Source organism: Schistocerca cancellata, chromosome 3, assembly GCF_023864275.1.
Source record: "Schistocerca cancellata isolate TAMUIC-IGC-003103 chromosome 3, iqSchCanc2.1, whole genome shotgun sequence".
NCBI classification, from domain to species: domain Eukaryota; kingdom Metazoa; phylum Arthropoda; class Insecta; order Orthoptera; family Acrididae; genus Schistocerca; species Schistocerca cancellata.
In genome coordinates this window covers 604,024,775-604,036,843 of record NC_064628.1, presented here as the reverse complement: position 1 = coordinate 604,036,843, position 12,069 = coordinate 604,024,775, and the positions used below count along the sequence as shown (strand labels likewise).

At 40.9% G+C, this 12,069-nt stretch overlaps 1 protein-coding gene across 1 annotated transcript in view; it reads right to left on the bottom strand.

Moving 5' to 3' along the window:
• LOC126175509 (uncharacterized) overlaps positions 1-12,069 on the bottom strand; it is a 68,671-nt gene that overhangs the window by 8,576 nt on the left and 48,026 nt on the right. The window contains exon 2 of the mRNA XM_049922336.1: positions 9,498-9,728. Within this exon, the coding sequence (XP_049778293.1) occupies positions 9,498-9,720 (223 nt within the window). The 5' untranslated portion in view covers positions 9,721-9,728. The remainder of the gene's footprint in view (positions 1-9,497; positions 9,729-12,069) is intronic.

Genomic DNA, 12,069 nt, shown 5'->3' with positions numbered 1-12,069 from the left:
TCGCATTTTATAATGCCAGTTCTTATTAAGCAATTTGTGTTTTTAGATCTACGAAGTTCTCTAATACTCGTGTCTTACATTATTCATGACGGTTACGTACTTTGTGAAGCCAGTTTTGTGCACTAGGATGGATTACTCCCGTTATTTACCTTTACAGACATCTTAACGATATTACGTAATGAGGATTCCATATACCTCATTTGCTAATCACAATTACATTGCTTTGGTAGTTCACGTATTACGATAGTTCGATTACAAATTTTAATATCTTCTTCAAGTCAATGGTCTGTTAAATGATGACGTGACTAGAATTTGATGAAACTAGTTGTGAGTAACAAACCACTTTATTGTTATCTTTATTTGAAAATATATATAAACTATGACATGAAACAGAAACAAAGAAGAAACTGAGAGGAGCAAATGACTTAAACAATTACACACTAGCTTACAGTGAAGCCAAACAAAGGCAACTATCAATTAGTGGACTATTTATTCTTATAGGTGAGGAATGGGAATGAAAGGTAGATTTTTATGACTATAAATGAAAGTTTTGTAACTAATAGATATAAAATTGGTAGAAGACCACTATACATCAAAGGAGTCTATGGACCTGAAGAAGGAAAAAGCGAAGAGTCTAAAATAACTGCGAAAAACCGCAAGACCAAGTTATTAATATAATGAAATTAATCAATAATTAATATTTGGCGACGTAAATTTATCAATGCGAAAGAGCCAGTAGCATATACAGCAGACAAATTTGGTGAAAGAATCTAATAGAAAGTGGTTAGACATTTAGAGATTTTCCTGCATTTTATCAGTTAAAACTTACTTTTATCTTCTTTAGAAAGGAAGACATATAGAAATATATCAGAAACACAAGAGGTTCCCATTCAATAATTTATAAATTAATATTTAATAACAAAATAAATTCCCAATTGGAGACAATCATGCATATAGAGGTAATGACATAAGCTATTAGCACTTCTGATTCCGTTCAAAGTTTGAAATATGGGTAACACAGAGGAAAAAAATCGAAACTGACATTGATCTTTCAGGAAAGCAAAGCATAAGGAATTTTTGTCAATAAAGATTGCCACCAGAACTGAAAATAATCGAAATTGAAGACAATATGTAAAAATAATAGCCACTTTGAATGTCGCTAATAACGGAAAATCAAATTATCAACCTGAAAACGGCAATAAAATTAAATAAAAACCAATCGCTTTTAACACATAGTTGATGTTATTTCTGCAATTAAGACAGGAGAAGGAAGAGAAACAGGAAATCATAGAGGAATAATTTTATCAAACACTTGACATAAACTTTATTGCAAGGTGATTAGCCACAACTGTAGACAATTGCTGGGGCAGTAATTTCAGAAGAAGTAAAGGGCTTCAAAAAAGATGTTTGTGTAACGACAATACGTTGGAACTTTAGAATAGAAACGAATTTGTCATTTAATGCTTATGAGAATGCACTGCATTAAAAACAAATCGCCTTCTGTCCAAAACATTAGCAATGTGACGATTTCAGAAACATCTTATTAATTACATAAATACACTACATGTAAATACAAAACAAATTATAAGATTAGCTTCGAAAATGTAGTATGAAACTGTAATAAACCTATGAACTTAAGAAGGGTTCAATCAATTACCACCCATATTGTTAGTTAAAACAGGATTTAATTAAAATAGTATCTATGATACCATTAAATACTCCATTATATGCTGACAAACAGATAATAATAAAGGAAACGGAAGGTACTTGCAAAGAACAGTATACAGATTGATCCAAAACGAAATATACAATAGTTTAACTATAACTACAATTAAGAAAAAGTTAAAAATTTAAAAAGAAAGAATCCAGTCAGAGCGAAGAAAACAATAAATGAGAAGGTTTTTGAACAAGTACGCCTCTTCAGTTACCTAGGACATAGTTTTAACTTAAAAAAGACATTCAGAAAACGGTACATCAATTTCGAGATATTTCTGGACCTATGGGAAGATCTTTGAGAAGAAAAACAAGAAATGATAGAATGTGTCAGATAGCCGTACCATAGGTGCAACCACAACGGAAGGGTATCTGTTGAGAGGCCAGACAAATGTGTGGTTCCTGAAGAGGGGCAGCAGCCTTTTCAGTAGTTGCCAGGGCAACAGTCTGGGTGATTGACTGATCTGGCCTTGTAACACTAACCAAAACGGCCTTCCTGTGCTGGTACTGCGAACGGCTGAAAGCAAGGGGAAACCACGGCCGTAATTTTTCCCGAGGGCATGCAGCTTTACTGTATGGTTAAATGATGATGGCGTCCTCTTGGGTAAAATATTCCAGAGGTAAAATAGTCCCCCATTCGGATCTCCGGGCGGAGACTACTCAAGAGTATTTAACAGGATAGATTAGCATGGAGAGCTGCATCAAACCAGTCTCAGGACTGAAGATCACAACAACAACACGTGCTGGCCAACCCTGTTGCCTCCAAAATGGCTCTCTGGTTCAGGCAAAGGGATTTTGATCTCGTTTTGACTAAAAGATAGACTGAGTCACGAGAAAGGTGCCGTTATATAACTTCTAATCATTTTGTGGAAACTGGCTGAATTAAAACGAGAAAAACTATCGCGAGGAAACGACGACATTGCGCTCTAGTGCTACAGCCGTCTCATCTCCAGACAGCAGCGAAGCTTGAGCAGAATCCGAGACGTGTCTCTTGATCTAGATCGGGCCTGAAGACCAAAAGGCCGCGGGATTTAACGAGGGTCGTTACACGGATCTCTAATTTTTAACCTCGTATTCACCTCTCAGCGAAACGTGGCTCGGATTCCAGGTTAAACTGTAGGTTTCATTTATGCAGAACACTATCGAAGATATGTTTGATGGTCTGGCCCGTAAGCACACACTTGGGTTAAAAAATACCGCGCTGCAGCTTTGATACATTGGTAGCGTTGTTAGATAAATTTGATGTTCTTCCATATAGCTTCCAGCTAACTGCCTCTCTTGTAACGATGTGTAAGTTCCTCAGTTTCACCCATTGTCTTGTTGAGTAGGAGCGCGTTTTCAAGTGCTTGCCTAAAAAATACCCCGCACGTAGCTACTGAACTTCGGGAATACACTGAAAATTGGAACATGATAAGGACCTAGCGTCCTATGTAGAACATGGTGCAAACGAGTATAAGAGAAAAAACTAACGGGTATTACAAAGAAAATGGCCACTTTTCTGAGATTTGAGTTCTGAGCAAGAGGTACAGAAGATGGGACTCTAGTATCTCAAACAAGCACTCTGTGGAAAAGGAACTGCATCAAAAAGAAAAATTGGCTCTCATTTATCAAATCTGGTGTGTAGGCCATCATTGGAGGGGAAGAGACAGCCGCGCGGGATTAGCCGAGCGGTCTCGGGCGCTGCAGTCATGGACTGTGCGGCTGGTCCCGGCGGAGGTTCGAGTCCTCCCTCGGGCGTGGGTGTGTGTGTTTGTTAGGTTAACTAGTGTGTAAGCTTAGGGACTGATGACCTTAGCAATTAAGTACCATAAGATTTCACACACATTTGAACATTTTTTTGGAAGAGACAAGACAAAAGAAAGCTGGATTGTCTTCTCGGATGTATGAGGTATGTCTTTGAAAAATGAAGCGGAAAACCAAAACACCGTGCGAGACTTGCTTCAGGTTAATATTTATGGACTATTAATTTTCCGTTTGCCAAGAATGTATCGGCAATAATTCTCATTGGATATAAAGAATTATCTGCAGAATACAATGTCTTAGATTTAATTTTTAGCATTATGAGAAGTGGGTGCTTCTACGTAAAAAAATCATTAAATATATCGTGAAAGTACGCAGATTCATTCCAATTAAATAAATGGTTTCATTAAAATGTTTTCATTTTATAACCAGGGTACGAAATACCCCATGCGTGTAATAACGCTATAAAACTACGAGCGTTTACATGCAGGCTGTGGTGAAGTGCAGACTTAGCTAACCGAAAGGTTGCGGGAGCAAATCCTGGGCGGACGATTGATTTTTATCTGACTTTTTTTTTTTTTAAACATAGGAACCACCTCTGAACAATGTGGATATTCCCCAGATACAAAACGTGTTTCGGTTTCCGCATTATTGTCTAGGTCTCCTTTTCCTACTTAGGAAACTGGTTTGTCAGATGCAAGTCGCCAAGTGACGTCCAATAGAATGATGTGCACCGGGATGATGAGCCACTCTCAGTTATTGTTACCGGAGTCCACATACACACATTCTCCGCCTATGTGCAGTAAAGGTCCTGTAATTCAAGCTAATTGGGGCTGAGGCTACCCCGAATTACAAAAAATTCAGATAATATGGAAAATCACTAAATCAATGGGTAAACAGCGAATAAATGTATAATGAGCACAATAATGATTAAAAAATTTAAAAAAGAATAGTATATTACATACCTGCGTTATCCGTACATATATGAGCACACGTTTAGTGTCTCCTCCTTTATTTCAGACCATGAATCAATCAGTTATCCAGTAAATTACGTCTTTTATCGTACACTTGTTACTAGGCAACCAACTACAGAGCAAACAACAATCGTCATCCAATGTTGTAAAATGCGTTCCGTTTTGTTACTTAGGCGTACCGCATTCTAACGACCACTGTTGCTCAGTACGCACAGCAATAGGAGTTACAATGAGAACGGTGTAACTGATTGTCAGGCCCTCCCAATTAGTCAAGGGTCGACAAAGAAAGAGCAAGAGCACTCCTCGAAAGTTAATATATCTGTGGTTCCGTAATGGGAATCCATTAACAGTCTGAGACCATGGTTATTTCTGTGCATTTTGAACGAAAAGCCTAACTGGGACAGTTTTACCTGTATCGCACATGGAAAATTTGTAATTAAGTTCAAAATGTAACAAGTTCGAAAGTGCGTAAAACGAACACGCAGATAACGTACACACACATAAAAAAAAGCTTTGCATCATGTCGGTTCCGAGAGTTCTGGAACCTGTACAGAGAATTGGAATAGAGATCAAGGTAAACATCATTTCCGCCCTTATTCCTCATGGCAACCACACATTGCATGTTGTACCACCATACAGCGAGACCTTCAGGGCTGGTGGTCCAGACTGCTGTACACGCCGGTACCACTAATACCCAGTAGCACGTCCTCTTGCACTGATGCATTCCTGTATTCGTCATGGCATACTATCCATAAGTTCATCAAGGCGCTGATAGTCCGGATTGTCCCATTCCTCAACGGCGATTCGGTGTAGATTCCTCAGAGAGGTTGGTAGGTTACGTCGTTCATGTACAGCCCTTTTCAGTCTATCCCAGGCATGTTCGATAGGGTCCATGTCTGGAGAATATACTGGCCACTCTAGTCGAGCGATGTTATTATCGTGAAAGAGGTCATCCACAAGATGTGTGCGATGAGGGTGCGAGTTGTCGTCAATAAAGACGAATGCGTCGCCAATATGCTGCCGATGTGGTTGCACTATCGATCGGACAATGGCATTCCCGTATCGTACAGCCGTTACGGCGCCTTCGTTGACCACCAGCGGCGTACGTCGGCCCCACGTAATGCCACCCCAAAACAGCAGGGAATATCCACATTGCTGCATGCACTCCTGAGGCTGGATGAAAAGCATTATACAACATGGTGGCGTTCCTCCGAGCCATAATCCGTAGGTAACTGTAATCCACTGTAGTAGTAGCCCTTGGGCAGCCTGATCGAGGCATGTCATCGACAGTTCCTGCCTTTCCTGTCTCTCTGTATCTCCTCCAAGTCCGAACGGCATCACTGTGGTACACTCCGAGACGCCTGGACACTTCCCTTGTTGAGAGCCCTTCCTGGCACAAAGTGACAATGCAGACGCGATCGAACCGCTGTATTGACCGTGTAGGCATGGTTGAACTACAGACAACACGAGGCGTGTACCTCCTTCCTGGTGGAATGACTGGAACTGATGGGCTGTTGGACCCTCTCCGTCTAGTAGGCGGTGCTCATCTTTGGTCGGGTTTAGTGACGTCTCTGAACCGTCAAAGGGACTGTGTCTGTGATACAATATCCACAGTAAACGTCTATCTTCAGGAGTTCTGGGAACCGGGCTGATGCAAATTTTTTTTTTGATGTGTGTATAAAAACGAATTTTTACTCAAGTTTTACCTAAAATCTTAACTTTCTTACGACCAACTTGAATTACACAGAACCTCAACAACGGGGTTCGACTTATAGGAGTTCTGCTGCATTTATAAGTTAAAGTCCATCACATCTTTCTTCTGTTAAACTCAGGAACCATTGTAGAGGTTTAGATAAAATTTTAACTAATAAGTACTCTCATTCACGAGGGAGGTTTAAGGATTTTGAAACTCGCGACAAACAAACGCGAACGCCGCGCCGACAAATGAGCAGCCACGAAGCGCAGCGCCTATGATGCACGGGTAACATTTTTAGGATTTTGCATTCGGTCAGTCCCAGCCAGAAAGTAGTGTGTGCTGCTTAAACAGTTTAATTTATCTGAATTTGATGATATTCTGTTACTTGACGCTGTTTTCTGATTTTCAATTATAACTCTACACAGTGCCCCGTAAACAATATTACGGCTACGTAGACACGTCGCATCACCGTATATTTCCACAAGGGAAATTCCCTATCGCACTCCTCTCACATTTTGTGGTAAGAGGGCCCAGTGGACAGACCGTCAAGAACTCAATCAAAACATATCTACTGGAATGTGAAAAAGAAAGCGAAATAGAAACAGTGAAAGGTCCAACAATAAGAAATACAATGTAGAGTAGTCGGTAAAAGAAATGGTGCCGTGGTTAAAGGGTTACAGTGGTGGAGCGCGGTACGGATGAGCTGTGCCAATTTCTTTTTCTTTTATTTCGCTGTCTGCTTCATTCAAATTTGTGTCTGTGTCGTGGTGTAACGTCCGTTTGGAACAACAGGTTGCAGGGTAGGAAGCTGTAATGACTTGATTCTGCACTACTACTCTATTGGCAGCGAAAGGAAGAGGTTTTCGAGTGCGAACCACAAAACTTTTGATGACAAGGAGAGAAGTCAACGGAATCCTCCACCAAAAAACACGTCAGTTGTGTCTTACACAGTGTTAATGTCAGTACGTATGTCACATAACAGGAATCTCTTATCGACGCACTTAATTTTGCGTACGGTAAATGAGTGAGATATACCTCCGTGCCCAATATAGGTGTTCGTATCAATGTTAATGTGATCACTCCCAAGGAAATGACAATAACAAACCATTTGTAACACAAACTGCAACAAATGAATGCAACAGTTTCACAATCACATGGTTTTCTGTGCTGTCGAAAATACATGTATTAACGGGTTTGAAATTGCGTTCCGTTCTGGAAGTTTTAACTCTTGATTTCCTTTGTTATAACATACGTTGTAGTTCACATACGTATATATATTGTTTTCATTTCTGTGACACGTCTATGTGGTATCTTGTCTGCTCTCACTATTTTCCACATTTCCATGTAACGTATTGTTAACACATGACTCATATTCTATAACCAATGAATGATTCTACTGGTCATTAAAATTACTACACCACGAAGATGATGTGTAACAGATGCGAAATGTAACCGACAGGAGGAAGATGCTGTGATATGCAAATGATCAGCTTTTCAGAGCATTCACACAAGGTTGGCGCCGGTGGCGACACCTACAACGTGCTGACTTGAGGAAAGTTTCCAACTGATTTCTCATACACAAACGGTAGTTGACTGGCGTTGCGTGGTAAAACGTTGTTGTGATGCCCCGTGTAAGGAGGAGAAATGTGTACCATTACGTTTCCGACTTTGATAAAGTTCGGATTGTAGCCTATCGCGATTGCGGTTTATCATATCGCGACATTGCTGCTCGCGTTGGTCGAGATCCAATGATTGTTAGCAGAATATGGAATTGGTGAGCTCAGGAGGGTAATATGGAACGCCATGCTGGATCCCAACGGCCTCGTACCACTAACAGTCGAGATGACAGGCATCTTATCCGCAAGGCTGTAACGGATCGTGCAGCCACGTCTCGATCCCTGAGTCAACAGATGGGGACATTTGCAAGACAACAGATATCTGCACGAACATTTCGACGACGTCTGCAGCAGCATGGACTATCAGCTCGGAGACCATCGCTGCGGTTACCCTTGACGCCTTGACGCTGCATCACAGACAGGAGCGCCTACGATGGTGTACTCAACTACGAACCTGGGTGCACGAATGGCAAAACGTCATTTTTTCTCATGAATCCAGGTTCTGTATCATGATGGTCGCATCCGTGTTTGGCGACATCGTGGTGAACGCACATTGGAAGCGTGTATTCGTCATCGACATACTGACGTATCACACGGCGTAATGGTATGGGGTGCCATTGGTTACACGTCTCGGTCACCTCTTGTTCGCATTGACGGCACTTTGAACAGTGGACGTTACATTTTAGATTTGTACCGACACGTGGCTCTACCCTTCATTCGATCCCTGCGAAACCCTACATTTCAGCAGGATAATGTACGACTGCAAGTTGTAGGTCGTGTACGGGCCTTTGTGGATACAAAAAATGTTCGACGGCTGCCCTGGCCAGCATATTCTCCAGACCTCTCACCAATTGAAAACGTCTAGTCAATGGTGGCTGGGCAACTGGCTCTTCACAATACGCCAGTCACTACTCTTGATGAACTGTGGTATTGTGTTGAAGCTGCGTGTGCAGCTGTACCTGCACACACCATCGAAGCTCTGTTTGACTCAATGCCCAGGCGTATCAAGGCTGTTATTACGGCCAGAGGTGGTTGTTCTGGGTACTGATTTCTCAGGATCTATGCACACAAATTGCGTGAAAATGAAATCACATGTCAGTTCTAGTATACTACATTTGTCCAATGAATACCCGTTTATCATCTGCATTTCTTCTTGGTGTAGCAATTTTAACGGCCAGTAGTGTATTACACCTGCCAGGACTAAAGAAAGAGAAAAAGCAGTTCAATGACTGGACGGACAGTTAATAATGCGGCGAAAAAAATGAGGCAAGGGAGTTTTTAACACGGCTCACCCGCTTGGCAGTCCCACACCATGACCACATACCCACGACGCTGTTGTTGTTGTTTCAAGATGCTCTTTGCAGCACTTCTTGTTCCAACCGTTCACTGTTTCTGTTTTGCTTCATTTTCATAGTCCAGTACACCGTCTTCCTGTTTCCATACTTGATCAGTGTTCAATTTTTGACGGGCTTTCCACTGGGTCATCTTATCACTAAATCTGAGAGGAATGTGATGGGGAGTTTCCCTCATTAGTGGCACCTGTGCGAATCCGGGGTGGACCGTTTGGGCGAATATAAGAGATTGGGCCACGTACAGAAGCACGTGCACATTTTCCCCCAATCAATACTCGAATTAAGTAGAAATGGAAAAAAAAACAAATATTTCTGTTAGGATGCACCGTTCTCCATGCCCTGTACAATGCCTTCCGGGGAATAGATGAAGATGTAGAAGGATTAAACTCGTATGCAATCTGCGTACCTGTTTTACTCAAGTTGCTGCAGATATCTGATAAATATACTCGAACCAGTTTGTTGTCTATATGCATCCGATGCTTGCACCATTCTGTGAGTTTCTTCAGGTTCAGTGCTTCAGCAGAGGGGTGCTGTCGTTCCGCCAGTCTCTCTTCGGCACGCAATGCTTTACCAGACTCGCCAGTAGCGGTGACGTCAAGTACGGACGTCACTTCCGTGGCAGTTGCCATCTCTTTTCCTGCAACCATACAAGAGTCCAACTTTAGCAGACTGTATACGCGTATCGGGTACTTCATTTACGACATATTCAAATACCATAGTTAACGAGCTGCAAGAACATGTTGAAGACAAGGTTTTTACAAACTAGAGTTTACGACCGGTTGGGGCAAAAGTACATAGTTACAGGTAGTAACTATAAGGCTGTCTCTACTTAAATCGTAGTTAGTAGGTTTGTTGTTTAAACAAAAAGCCTTCGACAACGTAGACTGGAGTACACTTTATGAACTTCTGAATATATCAGAGGTATAATAGAGAGATCGAAAGGTTTTCTGTGACTTCTACAGAAAACATGTTACAATTATTAGACTCGAAGAAAATGAATGGGCATCAGTAATTGCGAAAGGAGTGAAATAAGGTTGTTGCTAAATCTGTATGTTGACGAAACAGTAAACGATTCTAAGGAGGGGTCCCGAATATCAATTACACTTCATCGAAAACAAAAACAATCACGTTGAGCGATGTCTTTATAATTCTATCCTAGACGCAAGGGAATAAGAAGTTCTGTTTAACAGAATAGGGAGTGTATTCAAAAGAGGTAACAAAACAAATATCATCAAAAGTAAAACAAAATAAATAGTACTCGAATAAAATTTGGCAATGCTCAGGAAATTATATTAGGAAATGAGACACTGTTAAAAATAGATAAGTTTCATTGCTTTGGCAGAGGAATAATTGTCCACAAGGCAATGAACAATGCAGAATGGCAATCGCGAAAGATGCTATTCCGATTAAGTGAAATATATCGACATGTAATGAAACTTGAGTGTTAAAAAGAGTCTTTTTTAAGGTATTATTGTGGAATGTGGTTTTTTACAGAAGTGAAACAAAAGCGATAATCAGTGCTGAAATGAAGAGAATAAAAGCTTTTGAAATGTGGTGCTACAGAAGAACGTTGAAAAGTACTTTGGCAGATAGTATAACTACTTGATAGGACACATCGTGAGGTTTTAAGGACTCGTCAATAGAGTTATGAGAAAAATGAGAGCGTAAAAATTGTAGAGGGAGACCAAGGCTATGGTAAGTAGGTTTTAGTTTTTTATGCATTACTGAGGCATGTTCACGATGCACTAGCTTGAAGAGCTGCATTAACTTGTGTTCGGGCTGAAAAAGGAGCAACAACAGGTATTGGCACTGACGGTCTTGGGTATGTTGGTATTAAGATGAGCGCTAAGGCAAAGAATGAGCAAAAAGAAGAAGAAGTTGGGTAATAATAGCAACTGGATTACCCAGAGGGCGAGGGGAGGGTGGGCGGTCATTACTTATTTAGCGTGACGGAGTGTGATATCCAATATCATCATCATCAGTTATCTGCTATATTAGCAGGTCCTTTGCCTCTCCATTTTCTGTGATCCATTGCTTCCTTCTTAAGGCTGCTGTATGTTGTACCGTTCATCATGTCATCCAGTATCTGGAATCTCTTCCTTCCTCGCTGTTTTTATCAGTCCGTCATTCTTTCTTAATATATGCCCAATCCAATTTCTTTTTCTTCTCTTTATCACATCTCGTAACTGTCTTTTCTCTCCCACTCTTCTCAGTACCGCTTCATTTTTTACTCTGTCCATCCAACTTATTCTTTCCATCCTCCGCCATGTCCATGTCTCAAAAGCCTCCAGCCTTTCTCTGTCTTTCTTCGTCATAGTCCATGTTTCAGCGCCATGTAGAACACTCCATACAAGACATTTTATGAGTCTCTTCCTGGGCTTTCTGTCCAGACCGCTGCAGAAAATTCTCCTTTTCGTATAAAACGCCTCTTTTGCCATTGCTATCCTGGTTTCAATTTCTGTGGTGCACTTCCAGTAAGTGTCTATCCTGCTTCCAAGATACTTAAAATTTTGCACCTGTTCTGCTATTTTTCCATTCAGAATAATTTTGATTTCCTTATTTCCGCCTAGTGCCAATACTTTTGTTAATTTTCACTCCATATTTTTTTCCGTTAGTTTCAACGGTGTCCACCAAATCCTGTAATTCTTTTTTCCCCTGTGGCTAGAAGGACCATGTCATCAGCAAACCTCAAACACCCTAACCTTCTTCCTCCAATTTCTACGCCTTTGTCATCTAATGAGAATTAGTCAATCATGTTTTCCAAGTAGAGGTTGAAAAGAGTAGGTGATAGACAGCATCCTTGTCTTACTCCTTTTCCTAGTCCGATCCAGTTTGCACTTTCTCTTCTCACTTTAACTGAAACTTTTTGATTAAGATATAATGAGTTTACAAGTCTTCGGGTTTCCAGTCCACTCTCTTTTCCCTCACTATTGTCGCCTGCTTGTCCCAAACCACATTGTCAAATTCATTTTCTAGGT